We start from the raw sequence: 24,506 nt of genomic DNA, 5'->3' as shown, positions 1-24,506 counted from the left end.
AAGGCCACTGTTCTGCAGAGTTTAGCTCCAGCATGCCTCGACACATCTGCCTGGACGTTTCTAGTATGCCTAGTAAGACCTGGATTAACTGATTGAGGTGTGTTTAATTGGGGTTAGAGCTAAATTCTGGCCCTCCAAAAAATGTTTGGACATGCTTGGGTTAGGGTAAGGGCATAGAATACAGTTTAAAAAACATTACGTCTATGAAATGTCCCCATAAAACCCATTGAAACCAGTGTATGCGTGAGTATTTGTCAAAAGTGATATACGTATTGGTCATTTAATTTGCTGCATTGTATAACTTCTATCAGTTTCTATCAGTCTGTGGTAGTCATAAATTATACATTTTTACAATTTCCCTGCTACTAATACTGAACAGTAACAAAAATGGATTCATTAAAAAGTTTAATTGTTTTTTTAATTGCATATAATACATTTATATGTACCAGCATAATGAAATGCAATTCACAACAACAACTGAATGGTGAGATATATACAAAACTACATGGGAAAAAAATCACAGTGTTTTACAGGGTCCTTTACACATATCCAAACGCACAATAGAAATATATCCAGACAGAGGTAAAGAAGTTGACATGTTCAAATGATTCATTTAACTGATCATGTACACAGATAGCTTATATCTTGCTAAAATGGTGGTATTCTTCAGCTATGGTTCAGAAGATGTCTTCTGTCTCTCCACAAAGTGAAGGTTCACCTGTCTGTCTGGCACAAGCACTGTGCGATTGAGTGACCTAACCTCACCTACAGCTGGGTCCGGTCGGATTTCAAACAGCTTGATTAGCTGGAATGAAAAGATACAATTTAAAAGCACAATTAATAATGTAATATATTGTTATTATAATGTAATAACTCTTTGGCACAAATTCAAAAATAAATGTTTGTCTTTTTTACCCTTGCCAAAGCCAGATACAGCTCTAGTTCAGCAATGCGGCGTCCAACACAGCCTCTGACTCCAAAGCCAAATGGAATTGACCCAAATGGGTTGGGTCTTGTTCTGCCATCTCTGAGCCAGCGGTCAGGTTTGAACTTTTGTGGCTCTGGGAAGACTTTTCATCATGGCTGATTGCATAGTGGCACAGAGTGAATGTTGTCTGTTTAAAAAAAACAGCTAATTCAGTGATACAAATTACTCAACTGGCAACCACTTTTCTTCATATCAAGATGGGGACAGTTTACCTTTTTAGGAAAAAAGTGTCCTCCAATGACAACATCATTTTCTGCAATAAGACGAGAATTCATGGGCACTACGGGGTACATCCTGCACATGACATTACAGATATAATTAGAAGTCAGAAGTTCAGAATAATGAACGTTCCTGAAAAAGTATCCTATGCTATATATATTTTAAAATGTAGTTTACTTTTGTGGTTGTAAAACAGAATTTTTAGCAGTCAGTTGACTGTAGTCTTAAGTGTCACATGATCCTTCAGAAATCATTCTAACATGCTGCTGTGGTGTCTAATTATTATCATTTATGGTTCTAATTACAAATTGTTTTTGAATCTTAACATTTTTGTGGAACCCATAATACATTTTCTCATAATTCTATGTGGCATGAACCTGAAGGAGCGGATGGAGTGTTGCCATATCCTTCATATTAATATTGATATTAATTCCATTATTATCTTATGGTTATTGATCAGTATTAAACATCATAGATTGTTTAATGACTGATTTAAGTAGTAAAGTAGTAATAGATAGAAGTGTGCAATTTCTACTGCAAGACTGGAAGAGTAAATGTGTTGTTTTGCGTGCTGTGAACAGTTTTCGCCATAAGGTCTATGTTATGAGGTCATGGTGACCCTCCAACCCATTCTTATTTAAATGAGCCGCGAGTAATAGAGAGAAATGTGATATTCATTTGTGATGTAGATATCATATTCTATCCTGTATTTCCACTCTCTCAGATGAAGACTCAACTGTACTGATAAGATGTTTGTTAGAGTTAGGTATCCTTTAAAGACAAAAAAGAGCTCTAGAACACTTATATTTTACATTTATAGTTTATGCTTTGGTGAACTTCTTTTAAAACTTTCAGTGGTGTACCTATATGCAGAGTTAACAGTCAATTGACGTCTGAAGCATTATATTACACAACATAATAATTTTCAACCTTAGCGCTTCCTTGACGACGGCTTTGAGGTAAGGCATGCTGTTCACTTCCTGCGCTGTTGGGATTCTGTCACTAGTTAAGACTCTGGTTACGTCCTGATACAGAGCCTCCTGAGCTTCTGGATCTCTTGAGAGAAGATAAAGCGCCCACAGCATAGTATTGGAGGTCTAGAACATGAAGGATAAAGTTGAGGAACAAATATAATTTCAAAACTCATGCATATTTTGTTTAAACAGTCAAAGATACATTCAATGTCTCATACTGTGTCCACTCCAGCCAAAAGCAGCTCAGAAATACTTCCATACACATCTTTACTGCTCATCTTGACATTGGAAAGCAGGTAAGTGAGATACTCCCCAGCAACCTCCTGATTTGCATCCACACGCTTCTGTATGGCCTCCATCTTTATGTCTATCATTTTTCTGGCTGTAAGTACAATACATCATCAAACTGCAAAACAAGCCTGTATCTCTTGTAGTCTTTCAGAAGAAGATGTTTGACCCTACAAACTTACCAAATTTGAATATGCCCTCCCAGCCATTAATGTACCACTGCCAAAATGGCAAGTAATTTCGAGTCCAGTTTGGCAGGAACACCACAGGCATGCTGTAGGTGAACATCTGTGCAATAGAATTAATAAAATCTTGCGTCTCGGCCGGAATTTCTTTCTCCAGGCAGCCAATGCGTGTCTCAAACAGAATGGATGAGATACCTGAATTAGAAAAGATTAAAGATTAAAGAACTTCACAATTTTGTGGCTAAAATATTGGCATGTACATTAATTAAACAATAATATTTTGTTTTATAAAGAGGTGGACACATGATTTTAGCTGTGATAAAATCTTTGATTGTTGTTATATGGATGATCATTGCTTTTGATTTTCATCATTATTTCAAGGATCATATAGAATAACGCCACTTGTGTTAGTGTGACCGACATTTCAAATGTTACAAAAGAGTCATAACACTCTATTCCAAATAGATGTAATAACTTTTAACTTTCTATTTATAAATGTTGATATAAATAGTGATACATGTTTTTAATAAGCATTTAATTCCTAGAGTAGTTTCAAGTTGGCTTCTAATTATCTTCAAGGGAACATGTAGCTATTAAGGGCATTGTGACAAATCAGTTACACTCTTGGGAACACGTAAGCAAGTTGTACGTTTTGTTGTCTAATTTGATCTAATTTCAAGCGCTTGTGGAAAGAAATACCTTCAAGGGAAAAACGATAAAGCTCATTGGTCAAGTTGGAGACCAGATCACCAGTGGGGCTCATCTCCCGCAGATAATAAATGCGTTCGATGAAGTCTGTGACCACTGCATTGACCACATCTCCATACTGAACAGAGTCCTTTGGGTGCAGCATGCGTTTGTTCAGCACTGTCCGTAGTTTGTACCATTTCTCTCCTTCTCTGTTGAGGAACATATCTTTTCAGAAGGGCAAAAATAAACAGCAACAACCTCATAAGTTTACACAACTACATAAGCCAAATGCACTTTGACCTTATAATATCTTCAGACATGAATAGACTTGCACAATGTATTACAAAACAAGCCTATATTACAGATACCAAATAACTGTATCAAATGTTTTTACTCTGTGAAAGGGCCGTAACCAATGCCTCTCATGTCACGGTACTCTGTCCACAAAGTCATGTCTCCTCTGCAAGGAAACTTCTCATCTTTTCTAAGGATTTCCTCCAGTAAGTCCACACTGTTTACTGAAATGGCTTGGAAGTTTCCAGCATTCACTTTGTACAAAGGGCCATAAAGCTGTTTTTCATATAACTGGAGAGATACAAAAACAATTGGTGAAGAACAAAGAGGATGTGCTAGTGAAGAAATACCTGGCTGATTTTGAGATAAATTGTACTGTATTTCTAAATTGTTTTGAGCAACAAATAAACATCAGACTGAGATCACAACTCAAACATTGAATTATTTAAAAGTGTTCAATTATACAAGACAGTTGTTTCCGACTATTCAATGTCCTTAAAGGTAAAAACAGTAACAGTCTGAGAACATAAAAGGGAGACATTAATCATTTACAGTCACATGATAAACCAGTTATAACTGTGGTATCTTTCTGTACCTGCAGCTCATGCAAACGATTCAGGTATCGTTTAAAGATCAGTCTGTACATCATCCTAAAGGTTTTGATCTCTGGGAGGTCAGCTACAGTCTTAAGCTTCTCGTGGCTGTCCTGGACAGTGACAGAAGCAGCAGCATTACCTACTGCCCCTCTCCTGATGTCCGTGGCCACTGTCATGGGCCTCAGAAAACCGAATCTGATCCTTCTTTCTGCAGAACTCACTGCAAGACGAACAGCCATTGTGGAAGCAGGGAGCAGAGTGAGGGAAAACACAGATTCTGTTTCACGTGAGAGGGAGGAGGTGGGGCAAAGCCTCTCTAGTTAACCCTTCACTATCTGCTGTAATAGAATACTGTATGTGGGTTTATGTTTTTTAAAGGTGAAGCACCATTATCACACACATAATGATACTGTAAGAATAATTTCTCCACTTACAAAATGTCACAATTTTCTCACCCTCATGTGATTTCTAACTGTTGTCTTTCCTTTATGAAAGACAAAAGCTTCTCTTTTCCATACAATGAAAGTGAATGCTGTTCCTGATCCCCATGCTTTCTTTTAGATAACAGCAAAGTGATCATTCTGCGAAATGTATCCTTGTATGTTATACCAAAGAAATAAGGTCAGGCAGGTTTGGAATTACATTAAAGGTGAGGAAACAATTACCATTTTCACTTTGGGTGAGCTATGCCTTTAACATTCACCTTTCTTCCAATTTCTACAGGGCGTAGTGAACAAACACAAACAAAAGGTTTTCAGAATGACATAACTGTGTTTACAATGGCTTTTCCTTGAAAGAAATTTGCTAATTAGTACATCTTCTTTCAGTCACCTAAATGGTTAGATAATGTATACAATATTCATGTCATGGAGAAAAAAAATCCTCACTAAGCTAAGTGAATGTTATATCCCACTTACACAATTACTGGTAATGATTCAATACATACAAAGCAAATCTCAGGAAGACAATAATTTACTGGTCATCTGCAAGAGAAACACATTCCTGTAAATCACAGAAAAGACGATGTGTAATAAACAGTGCATCTGTTGTTGCTTAACCAATAACAGCAACAATTGAAGAAATAGACAAATTTTCACAATTATTTTAGATTTTATTACTCCAGTGTGTGAAGACCCTTCATCCAGGTGTAAATTTCAAAGAATGATTCATTAATTCTGTTTATAACTCGCCCGCTGGGTCAGTCTGCATTATACAAAAGTCTGTACTGTCTGTATAGTATTCACACCTTCATCTCTGAAATGTTTTTGATGGAGCCAGCAGGGTCTGTCTTGTAGAGCATGAAGTGTCCTTGCACCTGAGCGGCGCTGAGCTCTGTGTGTGCTACCAGCGCTTGCTCTGCAAACCGCTCTGCCTCAGCTGCGGACTCCTGAGGGTAAAACCTCCGGAACATCTGAGTCAGCTGCCAGTGAGAGCAGCAGCCCACATACTGCTTCATATCAACACGGCCAGGGCGGACAAGTGCCGCATCAAGTCTTCAGCACACAGAGGAGAAAAAAATAGAAAGGGGAAAAAGATTTGTGTTATAACAAGAATAAACATAGATGTTTAGGACTATTGGGTACTTACCTAAACATATAAAATATATTGTATGTATTACATATTGATTATTATATTTGATATATTAAATATAACACCCATTTCAATAAATATTGAATTATCTGCTAAAACGTGCTTAGCTTAAACTTAAAATTTTACATTCCATCGTACATCAAAACAAACAAGTAAGGCACAGTGAACAAGCTGCAGTGTTGATCTTTACCTCTCAATGAAATTAGTTGTCATGAACACAATTCGGGCCTCTGAAGATGCCACTCCATCCAGAGCATTCAGAAGTCCACTGAAAGTAAGTCTACCCATGCCCTGATAGGCCAGTGGATCTGTGAGAGTACATAGCAACAAGAATAAATTAGATTAATGAATAGAAATATGTTATTGGTACTGTAAATGTCATGGCTGGAGACTATTATCATAATTAATCACATGTGATTGTAATTACATTATATTATAAAGAGACAGTGAGAATTCAGAAGCACTGCAGTCTGTGAGACATACTCTCCGTAGGCAGCAGCTCTCGGCTGACGAAGGCTGCATCCACATCCTCGAGCAGGATGATGCTTTGCTGTGGAGCCACGCTCAGCAGGTGGTTGAGGCGATCGTCAGACAGGCTGCGGTCGCTGAGACTCATCAGGCAGATGCTGTATCCCAGCTCGCCTGCTAATGCAGTTCTGAAATACCACAAGAATGGTAATGGCTCTTGGGACTCCAAATTCTACATTTAACTGATTGCTTTCTTGCGGTCATATATTATACCATTTATTTCAAAAATGGTTCTTGCGTGGCAGCATAAAATTAGCAAAATAAACTATTGCGTTTTGTCTAGTAATAGATTATTACAGTCAATACATACATACATATATGCATAATATTACAGATATATGTACTGTTCATAAGTTTTGCAATATTTCTTTTAAAATTTTCCGCAAAGCTGCATTTATTTGATCCAAAACAAAAACAGTGGTAGTAACATTGTGAAATATTGTTATAATTCAAAGCAACTGTTTTTGTGAGATTTAACGCTCCAAAAGCGACACCTAGTGGCAAAGAATGAATTTGCATTTAATTCAAGACTGAACCACAAAACAAACAAGTGGGCGGAGCAATATGCTAATATTTTATATTTACGTAAACTATGAAAGATTCAGAGTTGTCTTTTTCTTCTGAAAGACAATAACTTTATACACGGTGTGCTTTCAGATTTAAAACTGTGCAGAATGTTTGTATACACTTAGAGCTGTGTTACACACTGCATGAAATGTCATTTTCAAAAATCCATTAGGCATTTCTGTGGTACAAAAGCTTATTACAGGCAGCCATTACTCCAGTGTCACATGACCCTTCTGAAATCATTATAATATGATTTGGTGCTCAAGAAACATTTACTGTTACTATCAATTATTATTACTTTCATTTTTTTATGGAAAGGATCAGAAAGAATAGGATTTATTTGAAATAGAATAGAAGAATACAATTTGGTCCTCTAATATTTATTCATATTGTTGTAACTTCGCCTGTCTGCACCAAACTACACCTTGTATACTTTATTACTCTATTATTGATAGTAACATGTACTATAAACAGAGCAACTGTGCTTACATGAAGCTGCTTTTTCCACAGCCCGGGGGTCCATACAGCAGATATCCTCTCCTATATGGAATGCCTGGTTTAAACATATTTATCAACAAAACTGGAATAAATTATGAATTCAAACATAAACCAATTTTGCATTATAATAGAGGTATGAAGACATTTTTTCCATAATATACACAAGTATCAAGATTGCTTTTTTTCACCTCTGTCAGTGTACCACTTAGGATTGCCAATGAACTCCTTCACATCATCCACTATCCTCTCCGCCACACCATTCTCCAACACTACTGAAGACAGAGGTCGTCTTCGCCTAGGAAACCCGAACGGCCTCCACTCTGCTCCGAGTGCGGTGTACATCACAGTACGGCCCTCTTCCTGCTTTAAAGCAAGTTCACGTGCTGAAAGGACACAGAATCGATCAGTAAGACTGATAAGTCAGCTGATAAAGTCTACTATTCGCATGAAATTCACAGCAGGTGCTTAAACAATGCTGCCGGAATTAAGGAAAAAACTAAATCTAGCTGCTCACACCTTCTTGAAGTATGTTGAAGAATAACTGCCGGTCTCTGCCCAGAGCAGTGAAGGTGACGGACTCCCAGGGCGTTCCAGTGTGCAAGTCCACCATCTGCTTCTCTCTGGTCCTCTCCACTCTGATCCACTTCCTGCCATACCTGAAAACACAAAGCCTCAGTCAGAGACGTGGGTTACTACGCGCTGGATTGACCTCTGAGAGAAAGTTAAATCAGCAGCACATGCCCAAAAGTAACATCACAATGTATTCTGATCGTACCAAATGATGTGGTTCCCTGGACTCGGATGGAAGTCGAACTGTGTATGGACTCGTCCACTCTCATGCTGCATGTACGAGGTCTCTACACTCAGATGCTGGGTGTGTTTGGCATGTTTAGTGATCCAGCTTAAGAGCCAGTGGTAACTTTTATCTCTGCTTGGGACCTCCAGCGTGATCATGTAATGTCTTCTGAAGAAGATCATGCCGACCTGTGCACCTTTTCTGGCAACTGCAAGTGCTGTGCCAACACCAACTAATCCAAATCCTGCCCCAAAGTAAGGGTTGTCCTTTAGGGCTCCCAGAAAATCTGACAGGGTCATGTTGAAGTGTCCTCAGATTCTCTTATTCAGTCAATAAAAGCTTTTTTCCCCCTTCATTTGCAGTATGCAGCCTACATTCACAGCAGAGGAGCTGAAACCATTTTCATTTTAATTTTGATAAGACCATTGGTAAGACATTATGGGAAGCTGTCACTGATCAGGTCTATCTTTTTATTTAAATAACTGCAAATTTAAAAACTCTCTATACTTACAGCTGAGCAAATACCACACCGCATTTTACAATCTCTATAATTACTTACAATATACGAAAAATACGCGAATAAGATGTAATAAAGCAGACCTTTTCTACATTAACCCAGCGTAGTCTCTCAGTGATGATTGAACAAATGGTTCTTTTAGGTGAGATGAACCTTTTCGATGATTCAGTTGAACCAATGCACGAATCAATCCTGTATTAAATTCGCTTTATTTTGAACCAGTTCTATCAGAAGAGTTGTTCAAAAGAACCGATTCACTAAAATGAAATGAGCATATCACATGGCGACCTCTGTGTTGTTTCCGTTGTTCAGGAAAATAGTTCCGTGTGAATGGTGTTTCACATTAACAGTTCCGTTTTTGAATGTTTTCGACGCAGTCGCGTTATTTATTCTCATAAATGTCTGTGGATTTTGTGTATTTTAAAATGGGTTATTCTCAACTATATATTACTAAATTATGTGATGCATTACTAAATTATGTGAGAATTCGTTTTCCTCTTTGAACAGAAAAATCCAAGTAATGACGCCGCTTACATTGTTTTCATCCACAAAAGTGAAGGTAATTTCTTATAAAATCTAAGTGATGAATAATGTGTATAATTATAATACATCATTAATGCATTATCACGTTCATTCGTCTCACGATGATGACTATATTCGCGTAGATTGCTTTAATTGAACAAATCTGCTGTTCCTTAAGGATGCGTTGTTTATTTGTTTATCAGAGCAAATGAAACACGAACCTCCGCGCAGGAGGTCCAAAATTTGTTTTTCTCCAACAAAACATCTTCACATAACATTTCCCGTACTGGATTAATTGCTTTATGTGCTTTATGTTAGCACTGATAAATCGGCCCTTTCAATTTTTAAGTCTGGTAATCCAGAAGTCAGTTAATTACAAATCACATTTTGACCTCACTGGTGAAGCAGAACAGGCGTGTTGCCCTGGGAAACGGAAACATTTAATGGTCCTGATGCTGTAATAGAGTTTTACCTCTCTCTAGAGTTGATGCTATCTCTAACTGACTGATGTCCTGTCGAGTTTGACCCAAGCATGGACCAACAAGAGCCTGGATGTGATGCAGAACAACTCACGCAAATGGAAAATAATGTAGCAGATACAGCAGAAGGTAAAATACAACAAAACGTATAAAATCATGTTTAATTAATTATATATTCAGTAAGACATTGTCCTTTGGCAGGCATGGGTCTCTGGAATATTTTATTATTTTAGTCATTTGCAACATTCACATTTCGTATCTGTGTCTCCTCATAATCAAAACTCAGATCAGTGTTTGATGTTCATTTTTTTGTAATTATGTGTATAAATATAATACATCATTAATGCATTTTATGTCTTGCTTTACAGCTTTGAGTGCTTACAGATAATAAGAGGTGTATTATTTTCTTTCTCATACAGCATCGTCTCAGTCGAAGGGGACAGATATGGCTGTGCAACCTAGAAGCAAGAAAAGTGTAACCAAAAAATCGAAAGCATCAACAAAAAAGGGAAAAACGATTACAACTATTAGCAAAGAAAAGCCTTTAACTAAAGGTAAATGTCATGATTGTTAAGATGTGTTGTAAATAAAAGGTCGCAGGTCTGACTTATAGCATCTTTCTGTTTAGTGGGACATGTTGCAGAGGGCACCGAACACATGTTTCGCACCCACATCTGCTCTGAATGCAGACGCTGCTTCAAGACACGCTCACATTTGATTGAACACATGCGTATTCATTTTCCTGACCCCAGTCTCCAGTGTCCAACCTGCAAACACTACTTCACCAGCAAGAGTAAGCTACGCATCCACATGTTAAGAGAGACGGGACAGAAACTGTACCGCTGTCATCTATGTGAGTATGGAGCTGTGGAACGCAACTCTCTTCGACGACACCTTACCAGCGTGCATGGGCATCAAGAAGACGATGCTCCCAATGGAGAGCTGTTTAAGTGTCCAACTTGCCATAAGACTTTCGGTCAGAGTCAGGCATTGAAGAGCCATATGAAGTCTCACAATAAGACGCAAAACGGACAGCCGTTGCTTTGCTTCCATAAAGGCTGCTCATTTCAGTGTACAGAAAAGAAGCAGCTTCAAAAGCATGTGTTAGATGCTCACCAAATTGAGGCCGTCGAGTGCCGTCATCATGCTTGCGGCGCCTTCTTCGGGAGCCTAGAAGACATGGAGAAACATTTCCGCACACATCAGGCTTATCACTGCCCCCATTGCGACTTCTCATGCTCAAATAAGAGCCTGTTTCAGCAGCACAAAAGACAAGGACATTCAGGGAATCAAGAACTGAACTGTAGCTTCTGCCCTTTCTCAACCCTCAACCCTGTAGAGTTTGATCAACATGTTGGTCACTTTCATGCCAGTGAGAAAACACACCACTGCTCGCAGTGTAGCTTTGTAACAGCTCACAAACGAGTCCTGAAAAGGCACATGCTGATGCATACTGGTAAGATATTCAGTTGTTCTTTTTAGTTCTTAAACCATTTTTTAGGTATAATTCATTCTGAAATTAATGTTTCAGCCTTGTTATACATCTCTGTATTATTACTTTTTTTATTTTCATGAAATTTAATTTTTTACAACAACAAAAACAACAAAGGTAGTCCACACAACATTTTTTGTTATACATTCCAAATATTGTGAAATACAATAGCTTTGTGTAAGAAACCCTAACCTAATGAAATGTATGTATTTTCCCCTCTGTTGTAACTCAGATTTCATAGTGTTTGCACAAAGCTGTAGTTTAGCAGGTTGGATATCTTTGTTCGCATTTCACAAAGGAAAGAAACTTAAATAGAGTTTTAAACAACATAAAAGTAAATGATGACAAAATGTCGATTTTTTTTTTAATGAACTGTTCCCTTAGAATTACTCAATTGATGGATAACTTTTGCATTTACAGGTGAAAAGCCCCACAAATGTACACTATGTGACTTTAGATGTCGGGATGAGACATACCTTTCAAAGCACATGCTTACACACTCTAATGACAAACAGCACATGTGCTCAGAATGCGGATATGTTACAAAATGGAAGCACTACCTGAGTGTACACATGCGTAAACACGCAGGAGATCTAAGGTATGTGCCTTAGCTGAAATTAAAAATATCATAATAATAAGAAACATTTTCGTTTACCCGCCTGCCTCTCCTCTCTCTCAGGTACAAATGTAATCAGTGTCCATATCGCTGCCATCGCATCGACCAGCTGAACAGCCATAAACTCCGTCACCAGGAAAAATCCTTAATCTGTGAGGTGTGTGCATACTCCTGCAAGAGAAAGACTGAACTGCGCAGCCATATGCAGCTCAAGCACTCCACAAATGCAGATGCACAACCTCCTGTTTACCAGTGCAAGTTTTGCCCTTACACAACAAAGTACCGGCAAGCCCTGCATAGCCACGAGAACTGCAGGCACACCAGAACACGCATGTTCCGCTGCGCGCTCTGCCTCTACACCACATTTAGCAACACCAGCCTGTTCCTGCACAAAAAGAAATCCCATGGATATGTGCCTGGAGATGTGGGATGGCTTGAGAAATATGCAGAGAAAGAAAAAGAGCAAAGCTCTGCGGATTTGACGCACAACTTTTTTTCAAAAAACACTTCAAATTCAGAATATAGAGAAGAAACGGTTAATACAAAGGAGTCTAATAGGACTGTAGATGATTCAATAGACATGTCTGTAAACGATCATGAGAATGAAGCAATAGCAGCCACTATAGGAGGACCTGAGGTAATTAGTACACAAACTTTAGTACAGCCTAGTCTTGATATCAAGTCTGCAAGAGAAAAGGCAAGTAATCTTTCTGATGGGCATCCAACTGATGAAGAACAGTGTGGCTCCCCACTTTTTGCTTCCCAAACCAGTCAGAGTAGCACACAAATGGTACTTGCAGAGACAGTAAATATACATGACACCCCATTTGATTTTGAATCGCACACACTGCATACGGTCCACCAGAACTTTCCACAACCATCAGCTGACGATAATGATGATGATGATAATGCAGTTTACTGTGAAGATCAAAGTGACTCTGAAGACCTGCCACTGGTGACAGAAACCGAAAGGAGCATGGAGAGTCTCCACCAGGAGAAATGTGTAGAGGCCTCAGCTTCTGAGACTCGCTTGCAAGTCATGAGAAAACAGGATAAAGACCAGGCTGAAGCACTTGTCTTAGAGGGCAGGGTGCAGATGCTTGTTGTCCAGACACTGGGCAATATGTATCAGTGTAGCCGCTGCTCCTATGTGACCAGAAAGCAGGCAGCATTAATCCGGCACTGCAAGTCATCCTGCCAGGTCATGAAGGCAGGGCTACGCTGCCAGGACTGTGGCATGCAGTTTAAACAGCAGCGCTCTTTGAACACCCACTTCCGGAAGTGCCAGTCACTGCAGAGGCGCAGAAAGAAGTTTGATCTTGCTAGCAATGTTGGTACATCAGGGAGTTGTGTTGTTAGTTCAGGGAGTGATGCATCTATACATGTACAGAGTGCGAGCCTTAAATCAGGATCCCTCACAATGCATCCTGAACCTGTTAAAGTCAGTGATTCTATAGATTCAAGAGTACAAGGTTCAGCTGAACCCGAAGGCCCACTTTTCCCTACCATAACTGCTGTAGAAAATGAGACTGAATCACTGACGAGCAGAACCAAAGAAGGACATTCAACTGTCAAAAATAGAAACAAACTAGCAGAAGAGGAGTTGGTAAATGTTGAGATCTCTCATACTGAAGATGATGGTAGGTATACTTGCAGAAAATGTCTTTTCTCATCTGTTAGGAAAGTCACAATAGATCGCCATTGTGCAACATGCAGTGGAAGCACCCATAAGGTACATCTGGCTGAAACAGGAGAGCAGTTTGAGCAAGAGGATAATCCTATTGACTCAGATCATGATCAGGAGGACAATGGGGCAAATGACTCAGAAAGAGATTCGGCAGAAGAAGACAGACCTCAAGACCCCAAACCTCGATTCTCATGTCCTAAATGTCCTTTTTTCTGCCACCAAAAAAGAGCTCTAACAAGCCATCAGATAAAGGGCTGTTTAAAACCAGGTGAAATACAGTGTCCACAGTGTTCATTTGTTGCCAAATCAGAAAAATCTCTCAGCCATCATATGCTAGCTCACAAAAAAGACAAGAAGGTTACTAGAGGTAAAATGTCCAGAAACCTGCAGTGCAATCTTTGCTCCTTCACTTGCAAGCAAGAGCGTTGTCTGACACAGCATGTTGCTGTGAAGCACGAAGGAGTTCGTCCTCACCAGTGTCGCTTCTGTTCATTTAGCACAATCCGTCGGTACCGCTTGGAGGCCCATGAGTCTATGCACACAGGTGTTGGGAGGCATAGTTGTGAACTCTGTGGCCAAACTTTCGGGACCACATCAAGACTACGATTGCACCATCAACGTATTCATGACAAACAGGCAACACACTTCTGTTCACTTTGTGACTACAGAGCTTATAACCTCAATGACATCAACAGACACAACTTGAGCTGCCACTCTGGTGATCTTAGCTACCATTGTAGCCAATGCAATGCACGTTTCTGCTCTGAAGTTGCCTTGAGGCAGCACTCCAACCGAGCGCATCCAGATGCGAACAGCTTGTCTTGCACCCAGTGTAGCTTCACCTGCAGCTGCCAAGCTGCACTCAAAGCGCATATGCAGCAGGAACATTCAGAAATCAAGGCGAAAAAAACCCAAAATGGTACAGACAAACAAAGTAAGATATCCATTACCCATCAATGCTTGGTTTGTTCCTTCAGCACCCATAAAAAACTCCTGCTGGTCGAGCACATGTTGGATGAGCATGAAGATGGACCAGCAGAGGAGAAAACTCTGAAGTGTGATGTCTGTGGTTTCTCTTGCACCCACCAAGTGGTGTTTGACCAACATGTGCGGTCACATGGAGGAACCTGCCTCTTTAAGTGCACTGAGTGTGAGTTTTCCACCAGGAATAAACAGAAGATCACTTGGCATATTCGCATCCATACAGGAGAGAAACCTTACCGTTGTGAGAAGTGCAGTTATGCATGTGCTGATCCATCAAGACTGAAGGTATGAAGAGCTATTATCCAAGATATTGATTGAAGGTTTGGGTATTTGGTTTTTGATATTCTATTAGTGCTTCCAATTTAATTTATCTCTTTATTTTAGTATCATATGAGGATTCATATGGAGGAACGAAAGTATCTCTGCCCAGAATGTGGCTACAAATGCAAATGGGTCAACCAGCTGAAGTATCACATGACAAAACATACAGGTAGCTGTGTATGTGCTGTATAGTCTCATGCTAAATGTAGAGTTCCTGCACACCTTGATGTTTATCCTTCTTTCCCACAGGCGCTAAACCGTATGCGTGTGAGGACTGTGAGTACTGCACCAACCGTGCCGACGCGCACTGCGCATCCACCGGGAGACACGCCACAGAGACGTGCGTTCCTTTATATGTGAGAAATGTGGAAAGGCTTTCAAGACGCGCTTCCTTCTCAAAACGCACCAGAGAAAGCATAGTGAAGAGCGACCTTATGTGTGCTCCATATGCCAAAGGGCATTTCGCTGGCCTGCGGGCCTCCGCCATCATTACCTGTCCCACACCAACCAGCTGCCATTTTATTGCCTCCACTGTACATATCGAGCCAAACAGAAATTTCAGGTTGTGAAGCACATTCAGAGACATCACCCAGACTTGCCTGTACAAGATGGTGTGGGTAAAGACCAAGAGGCCTCTAGTATGGGTACACAAAATACCTGGATTAGGGAAGAAGAAGTAAGACAAGAAAATGCAGGGGACATGTAGCTGTTTCTGTATGCATACAATTGACATTCCATCATGTTATGAAAGTATTAAATATAATCATAACCCTAATTCAAACCACACTGAATAAAGATTTTTACAATATATTTATTGTTGCTGTTATACCTGGTTATTCCTTTAAATGGCATTTTCATTAAAAAAAACAATATTTACCTGGACGAGTACATACATAATGACAATATGCAGTTATTTACTTCAAACACTTGCTTTTGGGTTATTTATGAAAGGCACTTAACCATGCTCCATTCCATTAATTCAGATAATGTACAGCCTTAAGGATGGATATTCTGCCCTGACTGTATAACCTTGCATTTGATTTTTTTTTTTGGTTAACGGTACACTGAGTATTGCATAGATAAACAACTACAAATAAAATTCTGCACCGCACTTAGAGTTCTATTTTGACAACAAGGCACTACTAATACCATGCAACTACTATAGAGGTACTCTTAAGAAATATTGCTAGTTGATATACTTTTTTGTTCTAATGCAAGAATTAGTGATTAAATAATGTTTTGGTGTTTTCAAGTGATTGCCAGCATTTGTTCAAGTATTTTTAAGCAAAGCACAAGGTAAACGTTTAACAGTAAACTACAGATTTGTCTGGGAAATGTTTAAGTATTGTAAATAAAACTACTGGAATTGTGAGCACCTAGAATTACAGCTCTCTGATTTTGATATGAACATAGATGGAGGATGGCTGGATACTCGTTCCGTCTTTGGACAACAGATGCACATGACGATATCCTGTAAAAAGAAGTGTACTGTTATTTGCAAGAAAGCCAAATTAATTTTCAGTGATTTTAGAGAATAGGCCTAAAGATACTGGGTCTCATTCACTAATAGTAATACTCGTAATGTATTTAAAAAATACATTTTAAATTAAAAAATAAAAAAGAGACGTTGCAGGCATATTGATTAATGATTTCTGTCTAAAAACATTCACACAGAGACTGTGCTTGCATGGTTAATGAATAAGACCCAGGATTTTTAAATGATATACTATTGTAGAACTACCTGGTTGAATACACGTAAAAGGTATAGTGTATTGCCCTATGAAGTCATTCCTTGATGCTGTATCATAGTCTTCAACTACAAAACGCACCAGTGCCAGCTCAGGGGTGTGGATTGTGAACTGTAACGATTCATTCCAATGTGGGTTAAACCCTGTCCAGATGAAAAATAGTATAAAAATCACTGCAAGCAGGGGCAGATATATAGGATTCCTATGGTTTGAAAATTAGGGAAACTTAACAGGTCGTGTCTGTTTCCACATTACTCAAGTTACAAACATATACTGTATTATTATTCTGCAAAATTTCTCTTTTGCAATGGTTTGGCAACACTTCAGACCATTTAGATTTCATTTCCTCACCATTGTTGTCAATGTGTTTGGTCTCCTGTTTGGCTTGATCCAAAGGAACACCATAAATTTCCACCCTTACCAGAGGGTCTACAATGGACCAGTCTTTTTGCTTTACTTTAGGGAGCTGTTGTCCACTGATAACCTAAAAATAGATGAAAAAGAAAGAATGAACAAAAATAATAATCTTCCAGAGGGAACACAAGTGTTGTTCAATACCTTAACATAAAACTGTATAGGGTGGTAATCATCACGTTCTTCAGGATTTTCAGGATCAAAGAGTCTCTCTTTTTTGCGAAGGATCTCAGGTTTTAGGATGTAACCACTGCAGCCGTTCTGAGTAAACAACCCATCATTAAGGTCCATTTCCATCCCAGCTGTCTGGAAGTTTAATGCCACTATGATTTAGAAACACATTAAAGTAAATACACCGGCCACTTTACAACACATTAGCTGTGTTTTCCTATTCCTCTTTACATAGAGTGGTTTCATGTCTGCCATGCTCACATTCTTCCTCTTTGTAGTACTGCCATAATGATGTGTGATACAATATCTACCATACTAACCAATCTGGCATCCCATGTTCCACATGTCTACTGGACAGTAATTTGATGAATCAGTCCTCATTCCGCTTGGATACACTCTTGTCAGCTGCCTGGTGTTGTGCAGCACAAATTCTGAACCTGACAGACAAAAAAATGAGTACTCCTAATCCATAATGGTAGATTTTTATCAGTTTAAAAATATTTTATTTAGAAAGGAAAAAGGAAAAAATCAATTTGTGCATACAGGTTTGGAATAATATGGGGCTAAATATATCCAAACTATCCTTTTAAAAAGAATTTCTAACCTGCTTCCTTTGCATATTTTCGGGCTTTAGACTCAGAGAACGATGACATCTCATTAGGCTTAGCAGAGCTGCAGGAATGCTCAAAGCTGTGGAAATGTACACTCTTACAGAACATCAGGTCTGAGAGCTCCTTGCATAGATTTTGCTTCGATTTCTACATGGGACAAAACCAAACAATAAAAAACAATGTTGAACAAAAGGGGTGGAAAGCACTGACCTTTTTGTCAATTTCTCAATATTTTTAATAGTACCTTGACATTTGCTGGTGCACTCTCCATTACTGGACTGTCTTTATTCATTTCCGCTGCCTCGTCCTCATCGCTGACTTCACCTGTGGGGTTCTCCGACTCGTTGTCAATCTTCTTCCCTTTTAACAGGATTTTCCTTTTAAGTGCCTGAAAGAAATGACACAAAAAAATCGACATTACTTGACATTCCTAAATATATTTTATTATATAATACATCATTCTTAACAATTTTGAAATAAAATATAAAGACAATTAGGCACGGAGTGAAAGTGTTTCTATTTAGCATTTTTATCATTTATTTAAAAAATGTATGTCAATAAAAACACTATTTTTTGCTAAATTTGCATTGTATAAACATTTTTTTTAATTCCAAGATTTAAATGTGAAAATAAGTCATTCAGACTCAGGTCTCAGACTTCTGGACCCAAAGTGTTAAAAAAATCAATATTCTATTATAGGTGATATGAACCTGATGTCTTAATGCAAGACCATTAATAGTTAATGAAAGTACCATCCAGTACCATAACTATAACACTATAGAATATTTTAAGATCCATGGCAGTAATCCATGTTTTTCAAAAAGAAGTCATTAAGAGCAGGTAAGTTAAGTGCACCACTATCTATAAGGCACTGAATAGCTCACCTCTGGGGATGGCAGTACGCCGGAGACTCCATCTACTGTGTTTGTGAGTAGCATATCACCCAAAATGTCTCTGAAATATCGAGCCATGACTTCCTGTTGCTCTATGCTGCAGTGGTTTTCAATGGACAAAATGAGTGGATACTCAGATGCCTAAAAGTAGGAAAGATGATAAGATTATAACACCTGGAAATAGATTATTATGAATCTGTGCAAATAATTAAACATCAAAAATATTTACATCAACAACAATATTATATAACATTAATAAACATTAATATTAATAACACAAACAAAAAAAGTTAATAATTGTATTATTATCGATATTGGAAATATAGATCACCTTGAAGGCATAATTTGCAATAGTAGTGATCACATCTTTGAGGAGAATTTTAGATGTCAGTGTGTGTCCATGATAAACCACCGGCTCCCCATTCGATCCGTTCCAGCAGTCCACCTCTACACACCTGCAGCCTCGTTTCAGCGCCCTTCAGAGATTAACAATCACAGTCAAAGAACAATGTATAATGCGTTCAACTAGGCCAGAGATGCCCAAACCAGGATCCACGGGCCAAAGTTAGCCTGACCTTTGATATGATTAATACCACAGGAGGTATTAAAAGGTACAAAAATAAATAAAAAAAACATTCAGTCTTGATTTGTAATGTATAACCCCTTAACCCTTATTCCAATGTCCCTCCTGAGGCTCAAAGAGACATTATTAACGCTAAGGGGTTAAATTTGTGTTTCAGATTTTGAAGTCTTAAAAAAAATATGAACGTAACAGTTGGATAAAAGGCTCTATTTGGGAATCTCAGAGCTAGGCAGATTTAATTTCTATTATTAAACAGAAATATTGTTACTACATGTATGAGAGATGTTACTACTTATATTACATGCTCATAAAAAGATATTAAAGATGCGTGAAATAAACTAGACACATGGCTGCATTACCATAAACAGGCAGAACTCACTGGATGTAGGCCTCCACGCTGCTTGGTCCTTTTAGCTGGTCCTCCATCAGATAAGTGTTGTGAGATGAGGAGATGTAATAATGGGCAAGAGGTTGACTCATGTCCTGAAAAAGGTCCTGTCGATCTGGACTGAAGATAGATCCCTCAGGAGACGTCAGGTACATTAAGAAACCATCGACTGACATCATGTGATTCATTCTGGCTGTACCATAAGACAAAATGAAACAGCTTATCTGTTTAATCTTCAGTCAATACTCATGAGTAAAGAATCACTTCACTGTTGCCTATGCTGCGATCCAAGTGCTAAACTATTTCAGTATTAAAAGAGCACCCAAACAAACAAACAAACACTCAACTATTATATCTAAAGCGCAAGGGTCTTAAGCAGGTAGTATATGATCCCTAAAGTGTCTATCATTCACTGATCAGTCTAAAAAATGTGTTCGAATAAAAGTATCAGAATGGTCGTGGAGATGTGATCTTATCTTATTTTTGAAATAAAATATAATAATAAGAAGAAAAAATTAAGCTGCATAGACATTATACTTCAGCTAACAGCTTAAGCAAAGCAAAATTTAAATATTTAATTGAGCCCACCACATTAAAATGCCAAATTGATCAGAATTGATTATATATTAATAGATATATCACAAAAAATTATTACTGAAGAGTGTAGTATAGTTGTTGATGAAGGATTACCTGTGTCTGAAGGCTCATAGCGATCGATCAGCTGAAGGGCATGCTCATAACTGCCCTCCCCCTCTAGCTGCTCCTCTCTCAGGAACTCCTCCAGATCACACTGGGATAGACTCTGTCCATCACTGGAATAATCCTGGAATAACTCCAGCACCTCTGATCTCTCAGTAAGCATTTTATAAAACTCTACAAACTCTTGATCTTCCAGGGTTCCTGACTCGGACTTATCCGCCATCTGTAAGAAAATGTCAACAAATAAAAACGAGTTACAACATGGTGAGAATTTAAGATTCAAAATCACATCCCACACAATCCCACTCATGATTACCACAAAAAGACAGCATGCATGTTCTTCATTCATGTCCACGTTCATCATTTTCAGCAATTTTTTTGCCTCCTTAAAATTAATTCTGCCATCCTTGTTTAGATCAGCTTTCAAAAACCAGTCTGAGATCCAGCTGAGTGGAATGATTAAGGTTGATAATTTAAGTCAAGGACTTCATAAATCTATCTATCTATCTATCTATCTATCTATCTATCTATCTATCTATCTATCCGTCTGTCCTTCCTTCTATCCTTCCATGCATCAATTCATTCGTCCATCTGTTCACTTGTCCATCCATTTAACTTCTTAATATTTTAAAATATAATTCTAAAAAAGATTTTCTTAGCAAGGATACTGGTCAAGTTTGGTGTTCTCATCCATGTTCTCCATGTTCTCCATGAGGGCTCTGATGCCCTGAACCCATGCCTGAGCTTCCTTTGCTGAATCAGCCACCAGGTCCAGCTTTCCTTTACGGCCGCGAAACACTAGTGTGAAACAGCGGTCAGCGGAAAACTCATCTGCCACACCGAGGAGCGCCTCAGACTGATGTCCCTCACGAACTGCCTCTACATCACTGATGGAGACTGAAAAAAAATGCAAAGACAATATAACCATTTGTTTTTGTTCAGTGCACTTCTTACAGTTTTCAAAAATGTGAACTAGCACTTGAAAAGGTCATATTAATTCTTCTTGCTTTCCATTGTTCATAGGGAAGCAAACAAGATCTGGACTTCCAACGACGGTCATGTGTGATCTACTTCCCTGACATATCTACTTATAGAACACAAATGCCACTAATATACTCTTTTGGATTTTTCAAGACCTTTATTTTCTATGCAACTTCTAATGCATTGATCACAAATAATATATTTTGTTTTAGCAGTCCATACATATTTTATGTCATTTTTCGATCAATTACACACATTTTTATGACTAGACCTGAACTAACGTGATTACTGCAGCATTTGAAACCAAACATCAACTCAATAAGGGCGTACAGGTAGAATAAGAGTTTATTGCCCAGCTGGATTTATATGCAATCGTTTTGCAGTCCTCCTGAAGCTTGTAGTGCCGCTGCCGCTTCCACATACGAGACTTCACTTTGCGCAGCAACGTGCCTGCCTTCATGGCTTTAAGGTTTTGATTACCCTGTTCACCTGACAGAAAATAAGAAATGGGCTTTAGCAATATTCAGAAAAACCAAGCTTATTTTACACACAAACACGGGATGACTCACATGTTTGAGGTGATTCCATTTTCTAATAGTTCACCTTTTCTGCAGACACAAATGAACATTAATGTATCACCATCTCACCAAAAATGAACATTTTTAGCCTATAAAGACCTGGTGCTCATGTGTAATTTGAGTTAGTGATAGTAGCTTCTTGACAGGACGCTGTCACCATACAGGACGTTTTGGATGATATTGAATCGGTACTGTAGTACTGTATCATGTTACTGACAATTGGACGTGCTAGAGAAGTCAGATTAGGTTTGTAGTAAGATGTAATAAGATGTATTCATATTGAGAATTTTCACTACACTCCTTATGCACTATGATGAAACATGAGCACATAATCTCATTTTGTCAAAGAAATCACAGACATGCTAAATATATCTACAAATAGGCTGACTGCATAACCATTGTAGTCTATTTTGCAGTAGGAAGACAACTTTCTAGTTAATTTCCCCAAAGGAAAAACATGTTCATTCAGGCAGAAGTAAAGCTATGCAGTCAGCCGAGTCATGAGTCATGGCTAAATATGTCTTTGAGATCCACACAATCCTCTGCTGGCATCATCATTATGTTCGGTTATATCCCAAGTGGATAAAGCGGAATCTAATTTTGCTCTTTCCTGCAATTATTCTGTATTAAATAAATGGTTATTGTATAGCATTACCAGACTTCACTTCGATTTGAACTCTAAATGACCATTAGCCATTGCTTTTTTAAATGTGCCTTTACACAATCAAAAATCCTAACTGCAGCAGTTACAGAGTCTTAGTGCAAATAAAGATTGTATTATGCTCTAACGTGAGTCCCTAATAAAGGTAAAGGTTGACAAAGCAACGTTGTAAACACACAGATAAGTGAGACTGGAGAGAGCGGCAGACAGCTAAAGCAAAAAAAAAAAAAAAGAAAAAGAGAACTCACCAGATTAAAAGACATCCAATGAACTGACATCTGGTGGAAAAGAGCTAATCGGGGAGGATGGGCTTTGGCTGCTGTGTGCGAAGTGCTGGGAAAACAGAACCGCAGTCTAGGCTCCTTTCACTGTGATGCATAGCCAGCCTCATTCTTACACCCCTTCCTCTGCCTCTTTCCTTCCTAGACACTCCCACTTTTCCTTTCCCTCCCTGCCTTATTAGGTGCAATAGTCTGTGTGCTTGCTCCTGCAAAAATTACAGCAAAAATCTTTATCATATAAAATAATTCTACATTAAATACAGATATATTTGAAACATTGTATGTTATAAACATTCTACACTTTTACACTATATAAAATATTAAAAGTCTATTTATAATGTTACACAAGACACAATTTGTACAATGTACATTACAAAAAATAAACTAATGATAGAATTAGGAAATAGACAGAATTATGCACAATGTGCACATCCCATGACAGTTTATTTCTAGAAGGTCAGTCCTTGAATTATATGCCAGAATTTAATTGAATTATAAACCTATTTAGACAGTCAAGCATACTAAAGCAGCATAATGTACAGAATGGTGAAGTCTTTACCAAGCACAACATACATTTACATTTATATTTACATAAATTCATTTGGCAGAAGTGACTTACAAATGAGGAAAGATACAAATACAAGCAAAGCATGGAAATGCTGTCAAAACCTATACTTGCAGCAAGACATTCTGGTTTAAAAAAACACTAAGATCAACGTCTTGACTGAAAATTTTTGTAGTTGTTTTTTGTTGAGCAATATCACCACAGCAATTCATAAACACCAGGACATGTAAGAGGAAATATCACAACGCCAAGTGTACATATGTAAAGTTCAATTATATTAATTTTACAATACAGATTTGGCTATATGTACTTTTTTTTTTTTTTTTTTTTGCATTGCTTTTTTGGGCAAACTAACATCTGAACATTTAAATGCAGGCTTTTAAATTAACAAATATATATATATATATATATATATATATATATATATATATATATATATATATATATATATATATATATATATATATATATATATATAGTGATTAGATGATACTAGGATAAATTGTGAGTGCTTTACTAAATCTGTCATTTAGTCATTAGGTAAAACATGGATAATATTAATCATTGTTTGGGTACATTATAAATAGCTTCAATTATTTGCAGAATGGATTCAAAGGCCTGTACAGTGTCCCCATGGGTTTTGGTCCTTTGAGGCCTGATTGAACTCTTCAGGCCGACCAAGTCAACTAAGGTCACTGTCTTGTCCTCTGTAACAAGAGTACAATTAATTGTGGTACATAGAAAATATAGTCCAAAAATCTAGACCAAAATATTCAATGTACAGAAAACGTCATAAGAGACGAAGACAAATTAATTAAAATAACAAATTAATTTATTTATAAGTCACTTTGCCGTACCACTGTCATTTACGCATTATCATGTCTGAGCTCCTGCCATAAAACAAACACGAACACTGATAAAAGACCAACACTCAAATCTTCTCTTATTTAACTTGCTTTTTTTAAACAAATATTGAAACCCATAATGTCTCAATGGAGTTGGATGGCTGAGCAGATGAGAATGTTCCGTATATTTTGCACTCATACTCTTTAGCAGAGAACTGTTTTGACCGCGACATTGTTCGCGTCACGTTATTCATCTC

At 38.1% G+C, this 24,506-nt stretch overlaps 4 protein-coding genes across 6 annotated transcripts; 1 reads left to right on the top strand and 3 right to left on the bottom strand.

Annotated features, from left to right (window-relative positions):
* Positions 1–400: 400 nt before the first annotated feature.
* On the bottom strand, positions 401–5,040 carry LOC122351848 (sterol 26-hydroxylase, mitochondrial-like). The gene is given in 10 exon segments (XM_043249206.1): positions 401–805; positions 916–1,070; positions 1,073–1,115; positions 1,201–1,282; positions 2,138–2,304; positions 2,400–2,563; positions 2,652–2,849; positions 3,354–3,553; positions 3,739–3,929; positions 4,234–5,040. Coding segments are annotated over 10 exon segments (1,575 nt in total). The 5' UTR covers positions 4,474–5,040; the 3' UTR covers positions 401–670.
* A 148-nt stretch (positions 5,041–5,188) lies between these two features.
* Positions 5,189–8,899, bottom strand: LOC122351849 (mitochondrial chaperone BCS1). 2 transcript variants are annotated; one of them, XM_043249208.1, is made up of 8 exons: positions 8,814–8,899; positions 8,193–8,603; positions 7,934–8,073; positions 7,606–7,800; positions 7,409–7,472; positions 6,308–6,480; positions 6,015–6,132; positions 5,189–5,727 (listed from the first exon to the last, which is right to left on the bottom strand). In XM_043249208.1, the coding sequence occupies exons 2-8, from the start codon at positions 8,510–8,512 to the stop codon at positions 5,475–5,477; spliced, it is 1,263 nt and encodes a 420-aa protein (XP_043105143.1). In that variant the 5' UTR covers positions 8,513–8,603; positions 8,814–8,899; the 3' UTR covers positions 5,189–5,474. The 2 variants fall into 2 exon arrangements, with proteins under 2 accessions (XP_043105143.1, XP_043105142.1); XM_043249207.1 differs by having other exon boundaries at positions 8,193–8,880.
* A 156-nt stretch (positions 8,900–9,055) lies between these two features.
* Positions 9,056–15,641, top strand: znf142 (zinc finger protein 142). Its single transcript, XM_043248378.1, is given in 9 exon segments — positions 9,056–9,289; positions 9,735–9,860; positions 10,151–10,285; positions 10,360–11,187; positions 11,644–11,821; positions 11,903–14,795; positions 14,895–15,000; positions 15,081–15,133; positions 15,136–15,641. Coding segments are annotated over 8 exon segments (4,671 nt in total). The 5' UTR covers positions 9,056–9,289; positions 9,735–9,784; the 3' UTR covers positions 15,538–15,641.
* Positions 15,625–23,005, bottom strand: plcd4b (phospholipase C, delta 4b). Of its 2 annotated transcripts, XM_043248379.1 has the most exons (16): positions 22,807–23,003; positions 21,889–21,927; positions 21,650–21,808; positions 21,007–21,235; positions 20,655–20,784; positions 20,330–20,561; positions 19,631–19,832; positions 19,000–19,144; positions 18,660–18,809; positions 18,020–18,163; positions 17,769–17,922; positions 17,485–17,601; positions 17,138–17,316; positions 16,931–17,063; positions 16,573–16,722; positions 15,625–16,302 (listed from the first exon to the last, which is right to left on the bottom strand). In XM_043248379.1, exons 2-16 carry the CDS (start codon positions 21,905–21,907, stop codon positions 16,214–16,216), a joined length of 2,232 nt encoding a protein of 743 aa, XP_043104314.1. In that variant the 5' UTR covers positions 21,908–21,927; positions 22,807–23,003; the 3' UTR covers positions 15,625–16,213. The 2 variants fall into 2 exon arrangements, 1 of the variants encoding a protein (XP_043104314.1); XR_006251742.1 differs by lacking the exons at positions 15,625–16,302; positions 16,573–16,722 and having other exon boundaries at positions 17,138–17,254; positions 22,807–23,005.
* Positions 23,006–24,506: the final 1,501 nt, after the last annotated feature.

Source organism: Puntigrus tetrazona, chromosome 9 (assembly GCF_018831695.1).
Source record: "Puntigrus tetrazona isolate hp1 chromosome 9, ASM1883169v1, whole genome shotgun sequence".
In the NCBI taxonomy this organism is placed as follows: Eukaryota; Metazoa; Chordata; class Actinopteri; order Cypriniformes; family Cyprinidae; genus Puntigrus; species Puntigrus tetrazona.
Note: the sequence above shows the minus strand (reverse complement) of the source record. Positions and strands in the feature narration are given on the sequence as shown.

Bases quoted from the DNA above. Each gene is read 5' to 3' on its own strand.
- LOC122351849 (XM_043249208.1), bottom strand. From the start codon at position 8,512: ATGACCCTGTCAGATTTTCTGGGAGCCCTAAAGGACAACCCTTACTTT. The intron at 8,074-8,192 runs GTACGATCAGAA...TTGTGTTTTCAG, and splicing joins CCAGGGAACCACATCATTTG to GTATGGCAGGAAGTGGATCA. The intron at 7,801-7,933 runs GTGTGAGCAGCT...GTGTCCTTTCAG, and splicing joins CTTCAACATACTTCAAGAAG to CACGTGAACTTGCTTTAAAG.
- plcd4b (XM_043248379.1), bottom strand. The intron at 20,785-21,006 runs GTATCCTTGCTA...CATTCCACTCAG, and splicing joins GAGAACACCAAACTTGACCA to CTGGATCTCAGACTGGTTTT. The intron at 18,810-18,999 runs GTGATCTATATT...TCCTACTTTTAG, and splicing joins TTGCAAATTATGCCTTCAAG to GCATCTGAGTATCCACTCAT.